This window comes from Glycine soja, chromosome 19 (genome assembly GCF_004193775.1).
Source record: "Glycine soja cultivar W05 chromosome 19, ASM419377v2, whole genome shotgun sequence".
Lineage (NCBI taxonomy): Eukaryota > Viridiplantae > Streptophyta > Magnoliopsida > Fabales > Fabaceae > Glycine > Glycine soja.
Genome location: NC_041020.1, coordinates 34,677,340 through 34,695,643, shown reverse-complemented (window position 1 = coordinate 34,695,643; position 18,304 = coordinate 34,677,340). Strand labels below are relative to the sequence as shown.

Sequence of the window (18,304 nt, the reverse complement as noted above, 5' to 3'; positions counted from 1 at the left end):
TTGAGAACATTTTAGTTACAACAATGATGAAATTTAATTTTTGTTGCCAATGTCAATATTTGTATTTTTTTTTTTATCAATTTTATGTATTATTGTAAGTTTAAATTATATTGGTAAATAAATACTTTATTTGTTAATAAATTATATATTTTTAATTAAATTTTTTTCAAAATTAAAAAAAAATATTTAATTATTTTTAATTGAATTAAAAATAAATATTAGAAGGTGAATCTTTTGTGAATCTAAAAAAATAATTTATGATCTTAAAATAATATATATTATTAAAGTGAAAAACTTAATATTAAGAGTAATGTAATATTATAAAATTAAAAAAAATGATTAAAATTTGAAAGGATCTATCATACAACATTATTCTATTTTGACCTTCTGACATATGTTATTTTTGAGCAAGTTCCAACGATGGCGTTCATGAATTTTCTCTCGTCTAGCCTTCCAAGTAAACACTTTTTGTTCGAATCTCGGCCCCCGAGAAAGGTTGCTCGTGGAAATTACTTTAAAGTCATTGCGTATTTAAAGAATAGATTGTGACTCGGTACGGCATTTCAATATGGGTCTATAAGTTTTTTTTTTTCCTTCAAAAAGTTATAAAAATTAATAATACATCTTACTCCCCCTGCTCTAGCGTAAAACTTTTTTACAATGCAATTTAATTAGTCATCAAAACAATGTAAAATTAAATGTGGTGCTAGATTATTTGATGCATATAAAAAATTAATAAAAAATGAAAAAAGAATTATAAGTTTATAAAAATAATCTTATTATTAATATGAATCTTGTTAATTAGTATCTTTAGGATATTAATTAAAAAATTAAAAGAAAAAATTATTTATTATAAAAATTATAGGAGAATGTATAAAAAACGATAGACAACACAATTTTACACATTTTAATAAAACTTATTTTTCTATTAATTTCTTAACCAGTACCTTAAGGGCACTAGTTAATATTTGACTATTAATATTACATTGTAAAGCTAAAGTGTCACTAAGGATATTAATAGAAAAATAAATAATATTACATTAAAAGCTAACATGAAACTTATTTTGAGACCATTTTTTTTACATACGACACTAATTTTGTGACAAAATAAGTATTTCAATTATAATCTATTATATATAATAAATTTTTTGAATTTAATCATGATGGTTTTAAAAATTTCAATTGAAAATACAGATTTTTTATAGGCTTAAATGCAATTTTGGTACCTCTATTTTATTCAATCCATAATTTTAGTTCTTTCTTTTTAAAATAAAGATATTTAATTTCTTTGTTTAAAAAAGTTCTCAATTTTAATTCCCTTATTTCAAAATAGATACATTTTGTCTTATTTTAAAAAATTCACAAATTTAGTCCCCAATATTTTTTAAAAAAACAGCAATTTTTGTCAAATCTTCAACTTTATATGCGTTTTATTTCCTTTATCTTTTACATTATAATTAATTAAATTATTTTTTGATGATATCTTAAATCAATATGTTAGGTTCAATATTAACTTAATCAAAATAAAAGAAATAAAACATAAATAAAATTGAGAATTTGATTAAAATTGAAAATTTTATAAATTAAGAGGACCAAATGTTTCTATTTTGAAATATGTAACTAAAATCTCAAATTTTTTAAAGAGATAAACCAAATGTTTTTATTTTAAAATAAAAAGACTAAAATTGCTGATTATAAAAGATAAAAAGACCAAAATTATATTTAAATTATTTTTTTATATTGATAATCCATATAATTCATCTGCCGGAATATAACTTGTAAGTAAAATGTTTTATTTTACAATATGTGGAAACAAGGAAATGGAAAGTTCATATAAGGATAATACTGACAATATATTTATGAAAAATCACACATCTTATAATCCATGTGATTTTTTTAATCAGAAAAAAGATAAATTTTTATTTATTAACACAAGTTGATTCAACATATATAAAATATTTAATTAAGATTTTAATTATATTTTCCCGATTTATAGTATAAGAATTACACATTAAAGTTGGTAATAAATAGATTCATATCTAATTAGGATGTGAGTTCGATTTGTATTATAAATGTAAAAATTTTATTACTGAATAATCTATGAGTACTTTTATAAATTTTATTTGAGTCTTGAGGTTTATCTTATCTCTGGTGAACTCTTAAGATCCTCATATAAACTTTTCATTATTCATAAAAAATCTAAACTTTTTATTATAAAAAAAGATTCTACGTCAAAATTTTGTTACAAATTCACATATAATTTATTGTTTCTATTACTTATAAATTTTGCGTTCCTATTAATTAGATGTCCATGTGTAACATTTCACTTCATAAACAAATACACTAATAAACAAGAGTTGATTGAACAAGATCTTGTAGGCGATATTTTAATTTTAATTTAACAAATAAATGTAGACAATCCTTCCAAATCCGCTTTTTCAATACCAACATACTCTTTAGTAAAAACAAAGAAGATTTTGCTGGAGATTCAAGGTTTTTGCTGTAACGTAGATTTTACGCTAATGCAAAAGATTTTATTCGAGGTCATAATTTATCCTTATAAAACTAAATGAATGGCGAAAAAAAAAGTATCTCGGATCTTATATGGAGGAAAATTAAAAGATAATATTTTCTTCATTTTTATTATAAACAATAAAAAATTACTTTATTATTAATTTTTTTTACCTCTAATTAACATCATAAAGTCTATTAATAATTATACTCATTTTCACATATAAGTGGATGTATTTGTTGAGCTGTCAACAAAAGAATACATACTCATTGAGAAGAATTATTTTTTAAAATTAAAAATAAATGTAATTAAAAAGAACAAATTAAGAAATAATAATGGTTCAAATCAAGTTTAAACCTAGTAGGATTTTTATTATTTTCTAATGGGTTAAACTGGTTTCTGCTTATTAATTTCATATCAATTTTTTGATGAGTCTAATAGACTCACCAAATTAGATCACTTATTTTGAGTTCATAAAAAATGTAAATAACTAACATAAATATTATAATATAATAAGTAACTCACATTAATTAATTAATTAGGAATTGTAAAATTCTTAACAATCTCGCACTTGAGTTTCATATTAACTTTAGACATTTATATTAAAAGTCTTTAGGCGCGCAATTGTATGCTATTTTCTTTAAAACTCCTCTTTAAACAATTTGATCCATCTCATATAGTAACACGGAACCGTTGCAATTTTCATCACTATTCAACATGATTGAGCTACAATGATCACCAATGTCACATATACTTGATGACATAGATCAAATATGGATAAGCGACATAAAAATAACATGTAATGTGATCTTATTCATTTTCATTTCCAACTAGTTCAAACTTTATTCTTTATAGAGATCAATTCAAACACAACATAAATATTGCAAACAAAACAAGCTCGAAATGAAATGATAAACTTCAATGTTATTTCTACAAAAAATCCAAACAATACAAATATATGAAAAACATAGGATATAAAATACAAATAAGACTCTCATTAAACTAAGGTACTATTAGGAACTACACCTATATGAATAGTGTGCCTATGAAAAATTTTAGGTACCAAACCTTTAGTAAGTGGGTCAGCTAGCATGGAATCAGTACCTATGTGTTCTATGGAAATCTTTCTATTTTGAACTCTTTCCTTAACAACTAGAAACTTGATGTCAATAAATTTTGATTTGGTTGTACTCCTATTGCTGTTGGAGTATTGAACTGTTGACTTATGATCACAATAAATCCTTAATGGTCTTTCAATGCTATTGACCACACAAAAACTAGTGATAAAATTTGTCAGCCATATCCCATGGTTGGATGCCTCAAAACAAGCAATGAACTATGCGACCATGGTCGAAGAAGCTATAAGAGACTGTTTAGCAGACTTCTAAGAGATAGCTACTCTAGCCAATATAAATATGTATCCAGATGTGGAGCATTTGCTGTCTTGACATCTAGCAAAATCAGAGTTTGAGTATCCAATGATCTCCAAATTTTTAGACTTTTGATAAGTGAGCATGTATCATTTTGTTCTCTTCAAGTAACTCATCACACGTTTTGCTGGTTTCCAATGTTGCATTCCATGATTACTCAAATATCTACCTAAAACTCCTACTACAAATGCTATACCGGGATGAATGCAAACTTGAGCGTTCATTAGACTTCCTACTACTAACGCATAAGGAATATTTTGCATCTCTTTTCTTTCAAGGTAATTACTGGGGCATTGTTTGAGACTAAATTTGTTTCCTTTGGCTATCGGGGTATCTCCTAGTTTACTATCTTTCATGCTGAATTTATCTAGGACCTTATCGATATAACTTTCTTGTGACAACCTTAGGATACCTTGAGAGTGATCTCTTAGTATCTTAATACCTAACACAAAAGAGACTACCCTAAGATCTTTCATTTCAAAAATTTTCGTCAGAATTAGTCTTTTGTAAGAAGCCAGTATTGCTGCTAGCAAGTAGTATATCATCAACATATAATACTAAGAATAAGTATTTACTCCTACTGAACTTGTGATATACACAATCATCAATTGCATTTACCATACGAGGCGATGACTTGATGAAACTTGTAATACCATTGATGGGAAGCCTGTTTCAGACCATAAATAGATTTATTTAGTTTATAAATCATAGACTTTGAGTCGCTTGATATATAGTTTTCTAGTTGCATCATATAAATTGTTTCTTCAATGTCACCATTTAGATACACAATCTTAATATCCATTTGATGTAGCTCTAAATCATAATGAGCTACCAGTGCCATTATTGTTCTAAAAGAATCCTTTGATGATACTGGAGAAAATGTTTCTTTATTTTCAATGCCTTCCTTTTGAGTAAAACCTTTAGCGACTACACAAGTCTTATATCTCTCAACATTGCCCTTTGAATCCCTTTTGGTTTTAAATATCCATTTGCAATCAATAGGTTTTGGACCTTTAGGCAATTTGACAAAATTCCAAATGTCATTGTCTTGCATAGATTTAATCTCCTTCATGGTATCGATCCAATTTTGAGAGTTAGAACTATGCATAGCTTGACAGAGTTGATTAGATCATCCTCCGTTAAACCAACGTCATCCTCATGCTCTTGGAGAAAGATAATATAATCATCTAGGATTGAACTTCTCCTCTCTCTAATAGATCTCCTTAATGGGACCCTTTTGATTTTAAATATCCATTTGCAATCAATAGGTTTCGCACCTTTAGGCAATTCGACAAGATTTCAAACGTCATTGTCTTGCATAGATTTCATCTCATCCTTCATGGTATCAATCCAATTTTAAGAGTTAGAACTATGCATAGCTTGACAGAAGTTGATTAGATCATCCTCCGTTAAACCAATGTCATCCTCATGTTCTTGGAAAAAGATAATATAATCATCTGGGATTGAACTTCTCTTCTCTCTAATAGATCTCCTTAATGACACTTTTTGAGGTTGTTGTATAGGTATTTGAGGGAGAACCTCATTGTTGTCTTGTTCTTGAACAATGTCATCAACAATAATTGAAACATTATTTTCTATGGAATTATTTCTTGAACAGTAATAGGTATGAGGACTTGAGCACTGTCAATAATAGGTTCTTCCTCAAAGACAACATTCCTTATGTTGTCTTCCTTCCCAAACTCAACTTCCTCAAGAAATCTTGCATTTCCTATTTCAAAAAAGGATCTTAAAGTGAGATTGTAAAACTTATAGCTTTAAGAGCGTTCGACATAGCCAACAAAATAGCTATGACACCCTCTACCCCGACATACATTTTTATATAATGTCATGCATGAAAATACAAAATTATTTAAAATGATTTTATTTTAAGCATAAAAGAGCTCATGTGGGTAAAAGATTCATATTCGCGTTAATCATTAAATAAAAACTTGTCAAATAAGAGTATGAAAACATCTCTGGCCCAAAACAAGGTCATCCATTTTTTTTAAGGAAACAAGTTAAGCAATGGAGTAATATAAAGTAACAGTTCAGAATATTATGCAAATAATACAAAAACTCATGTTTCAATGTCACATCCTATCAGAGCATTGTGTTGCAGCGTCCTCTAGCATGAAGTTTTCCATAGCTATCCACCTAACCATCTGCTCTCACGAACACAAAGTTTGAGATCATCACAGGATCCAAATATAAACAACACCCATGGAGTGAGCTATCACATTCCTAACTAAAATACGAATAAACAAATACAATATAAAAATATTTATCACACAGCTCAACTTACTATAATCCATCTCATTTCACCACTTTATCATTTAAAACTCATCTTTCAATCGCCGATCACATTACACATGAATCACACACTCGATTCAAGATGTAACAACACTCACCAATTTCATAATAACGAATTTGCAGGCATTATGCAACAATCATACTAATACTTAAGTCTATATGCAATGTGGAGCCATGTGAGTGAAAAACAACACCAGGACGCTTAGGAGTACATAACAAGACATGCCACACAATGAGTATGTCAGACCACTCTCACGAAGTAAAATCATAAAGTGACCAGTCATGGTCACTCTGTTTTGTGAGAATGCTCCAACCATATGGGATCAACATAGACTTAAAGGATCACTCAAACCGAGTGTATTTACCGTCAAGGCCTAAACTCTGAAGAATCCGTTAAGGCCTCACCTTCCTGATTCAGGTCCAACCCTTAAAACAACTTTTGCATGCAGACACTGCTCATGAATTATACAATATCCATGACCTCACACTTATTTTCAAACACATTTAGCACAATGCGTTACAATTTAACACCTCATGTTCCTAACTTAGAACCTTACACTTTCCTTTTAACACCTCGCGTACACACTTATTCACAACCAATTTTCATGTCCATAATTTTAATATATCACATCATCACAATTCACCATCACATGTTTATGTGTATCTCACAAATCAACACATATTCAATTTATCCATTACACACAATTTCGATCACAATTTCATGATCCTAATATAACAATTTATCACGCTAATCTAGTAAATCTTGTCCAAAATACAAACAAATTATACGAAAATGCTTCTCACAACATGGGGAGTAAAAAACCTCAAACAATTTCACATAATCATATAAGAAGAATTTCAATATAATAAACATTCCAAAATAAACCCCAATTTGATCCTCTAAGGATCCTTACATATGCTGATTCTAACCATAATTGCGATAAATCCATTCCTTACCTCTAAGCGGGCTCATGTGTGTAGTTTAGTAGTGATAGCAGCATCTCTAGCGGTTTCCTAAGATTCCCCAAGCTTTTCCTCTGATTACTCTGCTAGGGTTTCCAAGCATTAGAGAGAAGGGAAAAAGATTATAACCTTCATTGCATAGTCTTTGTGTGATGAACAATTATCCACCCATAGATATTATTTTTCAAATATAACGATGATCCAACGGTTAATAAGTCCGGAATTGTAGTTTTACTAGGAAAGATTTGGGTGTGTGTGGGAAAATGAGAGGTACGTGTGGGGGGTGTTTCTTTCACCATAAGCATTATTTCACAAATTCTAATGGTGGGGATGCGTAGAAATAAGTTCCAAACTTGATATTAGAATTGCACGATGATCCAAAGGTTAATGAATCCGAGATCATAGTTTTAATGAGATAGGTTTGGTTGTATGTGGAAAAAAAAGAGGATTTGAAGAGAGGGAAGAGAGAAAACGAATTTGAGAAGAAGATAGGGTGTAGAGATATCGTAAATGTAAAAATTGAGCTAATATGTCTATTTATAGATATGATACTCTTAGCCTATTATTTACTCTATTTTTATTTTATTTTATTATTTTATAAACATGAACCCTATCAAATGAATAAATAAAATATCCTTTTTTATTTTTCTTCAAACCATTATTTTAATTAATAAAATTATTTCTCCTTATTTATTTAATTATAAAAACCTCATTATTTTTTTTCTAAAAATCTATTTATTTTTAAATAAAATCATTTTAAATTTATTTTACGAAAAATGGAGTGTTACGATAGAATCTAATTGTTCTTGAATCTAGCTTTCTTTCATGTGGCCTATAAGGTCTTACCTCAGTCCGATAACCCCAAATATGCAAGTGTTTAATGCTTGGTTTTTTGTCAGTCCAAAGTTCATAAGAGGTTTTGTTAACCGCTTTCCTTGGCACCCCATTAGATGTAAGTTGCGGTCTTTAAGGCTTCTTCCCAAAGCGACTCTTACAAAGAAGAATGACTAACCATACTTTTCACCATATGCTTAAGAGTTCGGTTTCATCGTTTTGCTTCACCATTCATGCTAGGTTCACTTGACATAGTGTATTGTTGAACAATTCACACTCTTTGAGAAAAAGCGCAAAAGGTCCTAGACGTTGTTCTCCTGATCCATCATATCTGTCATAGTACTCACCACCACTGTCAAATTTGGCAACCTTAATTTTCTTTCCAAGTTGAAGTTCAACTTCAGCCTTGAAACTCTTAAAAACGTCTAGGGATTGAGACTTCTCATGTATCAAATATAGGTCATGTATCTAGAGTAGTCATTTATGAACGAGATAAAATATTGTTTCCTGTTCTAAGGTGTTGGAAAAGGACCACAAATGTTCGTATGTACTAATTTCAAGATGTTTTTAGCTCTTTTGGTATCTAATTTCCTCATGTTTGTTCGTTTTCCCTTTATGCATTCAACACAAACTTCAAAGTCTGATAAATCTAAAGGTTCAAGAATTTCATCTGACACAAGTCTCTGAATTCTCTGTTTAGAGATATGACCTAAGCGTTTGTACCATAAGGTGGTCTTCTCATTTAATTTTCGTTTTGTACCACGTGGGTTTGTTTGTAGTATTTCATTATAGGAACAAATGACATCTAACACATATAGATGATAAATTAAAGAACTCGGAACCAATCCAATTTGAATTTTGGTAGAGACTAGCTTTATTATTTCCAAATGAACAAGAAAAATCAAATTTGTCCAAACTAGAAATTGAAATCAAACTTCATCTAAAAGACAGTACAACAAAAGTCTCAAATAAATCCTAATAAAATCTAATTTTCAATTGTAATCTAAAAGTTCCTATAGCTTCCACCACAACCCTTTTGTTGTCACCCACAAATATGAATCTTTCATCATGTGTGGTTACACTTATGTGCAGTAGCACCAGAATCCACCCAGAGGTATCTTTAGGTTCAAAAGCTAAATTAATAAACACATCATGGAAAAATGACAAAATTTTTTTTTTTTATAAAAAAACAAGACTTCTTATAAGTGAGTTCCATTGCTTGGAAACTCATTCAAAGATAAGTTCTTCTCTCTAAGATTGTTAGAAAGATAATTAGGAAACCAAAATTACAAACATAGCAGTGGATTTGTTTCACATATAATCAATACACAAACAATTTTTATAACAATACTTAATACAAAAAATAAATATAATAACAAAGAAAAATTTAGAAAAAGTCTAGGTTGAAGCGCCTGAGTTATCTTTAAAGAGAAAAACACTATAGAAAAAGCTATACATAAGAAAAAAAAATAAATAATAACCACGAAATGTTAAATGCCTCCAACAGATAAAAAGACTAAAGACTTAATCAAAATACAAGTTCTAAAAGATAGGAATGAATAGATAAGAAATAATTTTTATCTTAAAAAAAAAGATTGAGAAAAAGAAAATATATTTAATTTAAATATTAAATTATAGGAAAATATTTTTCAACATTTTTAATAACCATTAGATTTAAATCTAATGGTCAAAATCACTGCCGGAGAAGCAGCATAGCCGCAGACAATCCATACACGCTTATAAGTAGATTTTTTAAATAGAGATTTAACTTTTGTTTTTTCTTTTTGAAAAAATAAATAGTACTTTTATAAAATGTCAAGTATAATTATTGATGGAAACATCAATAGCTAATGTTGTTAACACTAAAATATACATGCATGTAACTATAATAATTGCAATCTAAGTCCAGTACACGTCCTACTAGTTAAGCGTTTACTGAAACAAAAAAAAATACAAGTGAACGTGGTTCTTTGAAAGAAGCAGAGAATTCTACGCCATGGCCATGTGAAATGTGTCTCGGTTCTTGAGCTTCCAATTCACTCAGATACCATATTAACATGTTCTTCTGCCTCTCCAAGAATCTTCCCTGCTTCTCTCCTCTCTGTATCCAGTAAGTTGTTCCAAACTTTGACTCTCTTTTTATTAATAACCAATTTGTTCTCTTCTTCCTTCATTCCTCATCTTGTATCGTTGTATGTGTGTGTGTTTTCTTTTGTCCTCCCATGATTTGGGTATTTTAATTTTAATATTCTTGAATAAAGCATATTTGAATTGAATCCACCAGTATTAACTGTCTTTTCTGCCCCACACATGTAGATGCTGCAACTGTTTTTTTTTTATTTCTTTTTTTTTATTATTAACCTTCTATTTGGCCAACCATTTACAATATCTTTGAGAATATATTGCAAAATTATGTTTGAGACAAAAGTAATTTTACCAACGGATTAGGACTCTTGCTTTTGCATTGATCTTATTTTCATCCATTGAATTCGCATTGGAACACGTGCTACAACATTTCCATCTACAAACCAAACATCACTTAATGGTCATGATGAAAACTGTGTTCAGATGAGGGTTTTTTCATTCCCAACTCACTTTATTTGAGTTGAATTCCATCACTTTTATACTGTAAAAAAAATGTGCCAACTATGCTCATGTGAAGTCCCATCCTTTCTCCCATTCATTATTACCTCATCAAGTCCATATCATCATTAATGCTAGTGAGTGAGTCAATGTCTTCATATTATCACTGTTTGCCAGTGTCATGGACTTAAGTTGTGAAAATGAATGGTTGGTTTGTGTAGGATGCTTTGCTTGAAAGGATGGGGTGCACTTACTCTGTGTATAGGAAGAAAAAATCAAGCTTCCCTGAAGTGGTGGTCTTTGTTCCATCAACAAGAATTCCGGTTCAATCTGATCTCCAAAGGATGGTCAAGGGTGTAATTCCAAGGGATCTTGCTGATAAATTAACTTCACTAAGGAATCAGATAGTGTTGATTGCAGAGGATACTGGTGTGCCTTTTGCTTTTCACTTGATATGTGTTGTTATATTTATTTTGTTCATTTGTTTTACCTGCTTCTTGAAATATATAGAAGATTTGAAGCATGAACACCAGGTTATATTAATATACCTGAACGTTTTCACCACATAAGACAATAAGTGGTCCAAATTTTGAACTTATATTATGCATCTCTTTCAATAAGTCCACTTCTTCAACTACTAACATTCATAAAGATACACCAAATTTCTTATAGAGTGAACAGTAAAGTGTGAAAAATGTTATGCTGATCTGAAATTTTAATATTTTGTGCAGGTGGGTCAGCTATAGCTGAATTGCGGCGAGCTTTGAAAGAATATTTGTCTGTTCTGATTGGACTTACAAAGAAAGGTTCTTATAGAATGAGTATTTTCTCTTCATTTCTCAAATGGGTTGTGACTTGTGAGTGATTTTCATTTATTAACAGAGTATGGTCCTGAAGGACTAATAGATTTCAAGTGGAAAAATTTAGAAGATGGGAGACAAGTATGGCCATAAGCAAACTCATTCTCTATTATTGTTTTTTTAATTGAATTTATAGTTTTTTTAACATGGTAAAGTCCAATTGGCAGGATAGCAGTATATCAAATACCTGGTTTGAGGTGCTATCTTCAGTTCACCTTATGGCTATGCTGACACTCTCTGACGCTGACTCACTGATGATTCCAAAGGATCCCTCAGGGTCTGGATTCAGGGTTGTATCTTCAGGTTTTGTGCCAATCCACAAGCTTTAGCCTTTAGATTCTGTACTAGTGAAGCATGAAGTAAGATCCTATTAAACCATCCACACGTCGAACAATCATTAATCATTGCATGTTTGTATTGTCAGATAGCAAGAGGGAAGCAATTGATTTGTTACTCAAGGCATCAGGATACCTGGAGTTCTGTGTAAGGGATGTTCTTACTCGGATACCTGCTGAAACAAAGTATGTTTCTCAATAAATTTTTAGTTTTGGACCTGCATTGATCACCCTTTAATAAACTACATTCAAACAACATCCAGGAAAACTTTTCCCCACGACTTACAGGAAGGTGTATTGGAGGCTATTGCTATTCAAACACTAGGCCAGGTACTTGTTGATTCTCATAGTGAACAATTTACGTATTTAATTCTTATAGGGTACAATTTAAGTAAACAACTTAATTTCACCAAGAAACTTATCATAGGGTGTGTTTGGCAAGTCACTAGAATCTTATAAGTTGGTTTGACCAAAATAAGCTTGTTTGGTACAAGACTTATTTTAGTTGTTTCTAGCTTATTTTCATTTGCTACTTCTTAACTGAATAAGCTTATTTTAATTACCCATAAATGTGGATTATGACCCTCATAAAACTCTTTTTAGCTTATTTAGATAAGATTCACCAAGAAGCATGTGATAAGCTAAAACGAATTTATATCATAAGCTTACACACACTTTCCTTGTCTACTTCATTGTAATTGTAGAATGTTCATCCCTGAGTTATATCAAATATCATACATTACAGATTTTGTTAGTTCTAATTGTTGGATTGTGTACATGATTTTCATTTTATTTGCTCTTCTTTTGATATGATATAACCAGGCACAAAGCCCCATTTCTTCATCTTTGATTCTATTGACCAGTAGCCAATATAGCTTGTAAAACAAGTCCCCTTCAGATTGGGTATAATAGTTCATCTTGATGATAATTTAGGGAACTGAGATTCAACTTGGTCTTGCGGTGGAAAGTCAGAAGGCAACTTTGTCTGTGAAGAGGAGGTTGGCATGTGAACAGCTGATTTACTTTACTCAGGTTCTTATTCAATCTTTTGAGCCTCTACTCATCATTAATGTTTTAAATCACTAACTCTATAACTGCAATCTGCTTTGCTTCATGAACTAGTTTAAGAGATTTTTTTCCGTAGTCCAATATTTCTTTTTAACACCAGTTTTGTATGTTCTATTGCTGGTTGTTGTTTCTCAAACAAAAATGTTTCACTTTCTTGAGCAGGCTTATCACTGCTTGTCAGGATGCGACATCAACCAAGGGCATGGAAGGAAGCAAATTCGATTTATCAAATGGAAGTTCCTTGAAGCCAAGGTTAGTAATAGTAATGCTATCAACATTGATTAAATACTTCACACCCCACCAAAAGATAAATCTTTGACACATCCAATTAATAATATATGAATTTAGTTGGAACTTGGAATACATTCAGTGTAAATATTTTTTACATTGTAATCTCCTCATGAATTGACATGTAATTAAAAATTATTGACTTTTGTAACAATTGTTTAAAAAGTTACTATGTTAGAATGATTTCTAATTAGTTAGACACTTGATACGATGGCGGCATATCAAAATTAACTTATACTACCTCCGTTATATTTAGATATTTAAGGTTAATGTATACAGATTAAAAAATATTTAATGAAAATATAATATTATTATATTTGAATTAAAATATCCTTATTTAATATCTTAATGCTTGATGTCTAAACGACCAGTAGGGATATTATATAAAGATATATTTGAAAAAAAAAGTAATTAAACATTAAAATTTTAAAACATCTATTATTTTGATATGAAAAAAAAGGTTAAAACAACAAAAAAACATGGGAAGGAATGATAATATATATGATCCATACCTTATTCCTAGTTACAATTTTGTCAGGCTGCAGCCTACTACTACCATGGTCTGATCCTTGACAAGGGTAGTGAACCAAGCATCCACATTGGTTCTGTGTCTTGTTTTCTTGCTGCAGAAGAGCTTCTGGCTGAAAGCAAGAAGGCCTGCTTAAGCTTTTGTCTTGCACCTCCAGTGACAAGGTTGGTTTTGATCTTTGACTCTAATCTGAGATGGTTCTTTTGTGATATTCCTTTATCTAGACAAATTCTCTATTTCTTTGTCAAGGGCTCCTCCACTCTGGGGTGCTATGAAATTTTTACACCAGAAAATTCCTGAAGTTGCATCAAGGAAGTCCCAGATGTATGGTTACCTCTGGGAGCAAGAGAAGTAAGGAACTTTCTTTGTATACAACTCAGATTAACTCATTGGAAAAAAAAAATGTGTTTTTAGTCCTTATATTTATTGCCAAACTTGATTTTGGTCCTTATATTTTTTAATTTAATCCTTCAACTTTAAAAAATACGTGAACTTAATTCCACCTTAAGTTTAAACTTATTATTTACTGATAGTTTTAACTGCTACTATTAGATAAGTGGTTTTAAACTTTAGGCACAATTATTGTTACAGGTGTTTCATTAGCATAAGTCATAGTTTGTTGTAACCAAACTATGATTGATGTATATAAAAGGGTACAACGAGTTATAAGTTAATTCATTGCAGTACATTTTTAATTCAATAAAAAAATAGGGATTTCTACACAAACTTCTATTTTTTAGTTCTTTTAGTTTTGAGTGGCTTTTATCAAATAGTTGCAGATCTGTTCATAACAGATTGGTATTAGTAGCTTAGGTTGTTCGTTTTCTGGTAGTTTCCGCTCTCAACGACTCTGGGTTTGTCTCTTGAAGTATGAGGACGATAGGATCTGCAAAGTTCGATGTCGAAAAGTTCACGGGCAAGAATGATTTCAGTTTGTGGAGACTAAAGATGCATGCATTCTCGGTCCACTGAAGCTTGGCGGAGGCTCGGGAAAGGGAAGAAACATTACCCACTACACTTTCAGAGAAGGAGAAAAGTGCAGTAACCATCTGGTTAAAATTGGAGAACCTGTACATGACCAAGTCCTTGGCCAATCGTCTATTCTTGAAGTATAAACTCTACATTTTCAAGATGATGCCTAGAAAAACTCTTGAAGATTACATTGATGATTTCAATAAGATCATTCTTGATCTAGAGAACATTGAAATCAAGATGGATGAAAAGGACCAAGCATTGCTTTTGCTACGATCATTACCAAGTTAGTTTGAAAACTTGTCAGATACGCTAATTTATGGCAAGGATTCAATCACTTTGGAAGAGGTACAATCAACTCTGTATTCGAAGGAATTAAAGAACAAATCAAAGGAAAAGGAAGATTCACAGACGGATTTGTTGGAGTACAAGTGTGAGGTGAAGTCCCAAATTGAGTAGAAGTGAAAAAGTTGAGTACCATATAAGTGAGGAGAATACCCATAAACTTGAGCCTTAAGATTTTGTGTTAAAGTGTGGTGTTAAGTTCCCTTATGTGATTGCTCATGGCTCATTGGTGTAAATCTCCCCGGTGTTTACTCCCCTCATTTCCCCAACAGATGGGATCTCTCTTGGAAACCGAAGTTGACATCGAGACTGAATTTGGAACTGAGTCTGATACTAGATAGGAAAGACATGGGAGCAACTAGCAAGATCATAAGGCTGCTAGAACACTCTTTCATTACTCAGCAGGAATATGTTGAAAAGATGTTGATGAGGTTTAACATGGAAAATTGTAAGGAGGTTCTCATTCTTTTAGCACAACATTTCAAACTTTCAGCCAAAGATTCACCTAACACAGATGAAGAGGTAGCTAAGATGGAAAATGTCCCATATGTGAGTGTTGTGGGGAGCCTCATGTATGCTATGATATACACACGATCTGATTTAGCTTATGCCTTAAGTGTGGTTAGCAGACACATGGGCAAACCAGAAAACAACACTAGGAGGTAGTAAAATGGGTGTTTAGATACTTGAAAGGGACATTTGGGGTTGGCTTGATGTATCAAAAGCATGAGGATAATGCTGGAAAAGTCACAGGGTTTACAGACTCGGATTATGCAGGATGTTTTGACACTAGAAGATCACTTACTAGATTCATGTTCAAATTTGGAGAAAACATAGTGAGCTGGAAATGCAATATGCACAATGTGGTATCGTTGTCCACTACAGAGGTTGGATTTATTGTTGTGCTAGAGGCAATAAAAGAGGCAATATGGATGAAGGGAAAGGGCACAAAGTTGGGAGCAAAAGAAGTTGGTGTAAGGATTTATAGTGACAGTCAGAGTGGTACTCACTGGGCCAAAAATCAATTATACCATGAACGGACTACATACATAGATGTGAGACTTTATTTTGTTAGGGAGTAATTTCCAAGAAAGAAGTGAGCTTGGAGAAGTTGTGCACGAGTGATAATCTTGTAGATGTGTTTACAAAGGCTATCCCTAGTGATATGAAATGATTAATTTCATTTTTTAGTCGATTCAATCTTATAAAATTGATCATTTTGGAGAAATAAAAATCGAGTAATTTTTCATTTTTTTCTAAAAAAAATGTAACACATTGAAGTTCATCATCTTCATCATAAATGATCCGCTTGTCCGGAAATGACCTGATCTAATAGGAAAATCTCAATTCATTGGGCCTTTCAATACAATCAAATAGAAAGCTCCAAGGACGCCATATCCCAGGAGCCCAAACAATCTGATTGGAAAATTCTCCTCTATTTGTTGTGGATTGAGGACTCCCCCCCTCTTCAAACTTCAATTCATATTTTTCGTAGAAAAATCTCGATATTGTTTATTGTAATAAAAAATACTAAATTGGTTAAAAAAACAAACTAATGTTTTTGAAAAAAAAATATTATTGAGTCATATGAATTTAATTCAAGCACTGCCTTAGAATTCTTCAAGTGATGAACAGTAAAGTCAAGCCAAGGTAAAAAATTGTTATATAAATGGCTTTAGACTTTAGCTGCAATTGTTGTTACATGTGGCTAATAGTTTTTACATGTGTCTCCTTAGCCTAAGTCATAGTTTGTTGTAACCAAACTATGATTGATGTATATAAAAAGGTACAATGAGTTACAAGTTAATTCATTATTGTACATTTCTAATTCAATCAATATAGATTTCTCCACAATCTTCTCTTTTTTTAGTTTTAAGTCACTCTTATCAAACAATTACAGATCTATTCATAACAGACACAAAATTGGAAGATGGTTAATTTTAAATATTTTTTAAAGTTGGAGAAATATATTCATCAATTCAAAAGTACTAAAATCAAATTTGACCGAAAATACAAGTACCAAAAACACATTTTTTCCTGACTCATTTGATTTATAACCAAATTCCTAATTTCCTTCATATAATAATGAATTATGCAACAACTGAAAATTTGTTAATGATGCAGGGGTCTTCAATCATTGCCAGACCTTCCTGAGTTCCAATTATCATTACGTCCAGATGACTATGAATTGCCTGAAATTGATCCGGCATGGGATAGTGAAAACTGGGAATCTCTTGGGCAGCCATTGAAGGAGCACCTTAGAGATAGTGATGAGCATGATGAGAATCCAACTGATTGAGAAATTTGAATGGTCTTCTTTCTTTTGTATTTTGTAGTTGAATACATGCTTGAGTGTCAGCACTCTTTTATACATGCTAATATTATCATAGAATATCAGGGTTAGTATTCATTATAACGATTATATGACTCCCTAAGTTACAAAATCTTAGTGAATGACAAACTTATCTCTATATTCAACAATAAGATATAGCCTTATTAATCAAAACCAAATGGCTTTTGACTTTTAAACCAAGTGGGAGCAAAACTTGGTTTTTGAAAAAGTTCAGAAAAATTTATAAGAAAGATTATTTAATTTTTTGAATTTTATTTAATTGGGTTATTTGAAAGCCCAAATTTGCACAGGTAATTTTCTAGATGCTTCTTCTCTCATCCTCTCAAATTTTATTTTTATTAGTTCTCCGGTTCTACTTGAACAGTATGTTTAGAATAATTTCATGGTGATAAAAAACAATTAGCTTTTTATGGTAAAGCTAAAATAATAAAATTATTTTTACATTTTCATAATATTATCTTGATTTTGTAGGTTGATATGATTCTCATAGATTATCCAAACACTAAAAATTTGTTAACTGTGTTTCCTCGGTAATTATAGGGAGGAGCTTATTAAACCTGGGAAGATTTGCATTCCACGTGAATAAGTTATGAAGACGGTAAAATTACGATTTCTTTTCCCATACATACAATAACAAAAAAAAAAAAAAATACCAAAACATACAACTCCCCCCATTATTTACACAAATATACATGTTTATTATTCATAGTGTAAATTCGGGTTAGGAAGGATCTGAATTTACACTGTGATATAAAAAAAATGATATTTTATGTTGAGAATTTGTGTCCCCCCAACCCGAATTCTCAACGTGCTTTTTAGTTTTAAAAAAAATAATTTTTTAAAATATTTTTTAGAAATATAAATAAATTAAATTAATAAAATTAGAGAAGATTATGATATAATTTTTTAGTTACAATGTAAG

At 30.8% G+C, this 18,304-nt stretch overlaps 1 protein-coding gene across 4 annotated transcripts; it reads left to right on the top strand.

Annotated features, from left to right (window-relative positions):
- The first annotated feature begins 9,994 nt into the window (after positions 1–9,994).
- Positions 9,995–17,540, top strand: LOC114399503 (BRO1 domain-containing protein BROX homolog). 4 transcript variants are annotated; one of them, XM_028361699.1, is made up of 12 exons: positions 9,995–10,159; positions 10,854–11,061; positions 11,364–11,438; positions 11,515–11,573; positions 11,660–11,795; positions 11,917–12,013; positions 12,091–12,157; positions 12,761–12,859; positions 13,058–13,147; positions 13,722–13,876; positions 13,962–14,063; positions 17,154–17,540. In XM_028361699.1, exons 2-12 carry the CDS (start codon positions 10,872–10,874, stop codon positions 17,326–17,328), a joined length of 1,245 nt encoding a protein of 414 aa, XP_028217500.1. In that variant the 5' UTR covers positions 9,995–10,159; positions 10,854–10,871; the 3' UTR covers positions 17,329–17,540. The 4 variants fall into 4 exon arrangements, with proteins under 4 accessions (XP_028217500.1, XP_028217502.1, XP_028217499.1 ...); XM_028361698.1 differs by lacking the exon at positions 9,995–10,159 and adding an exon at positions 10,419–10,769; XM_028361700.1 differs by lacking the exon at positions 9,995–10,159 and adding an exon at positions 10,420–10,773.
- Positions 17,541–18,304: the final 764 nt, after the last annotated feature.

Excerpts from the sequence above, each read along its gene's own strand:
- LOC114399503 (XM_028361698.1), top strand. Across the intron at positions 11,062-11,363 it reads GTTGATTGCAGAGGATACTG|GTGGGTCAGCTATAGCTGAA; the intron begins GTGTGCCTTTTG and ends TATTTTGTGCAG. Across the intron at positions 13,148-13,721 it reads GGAAGTTCCTTGAAGCCAAG|GCTGCAGCCTACTACTACCA; the intron begins GTTAGTAATAGT and ends CAATTTTGTCAG.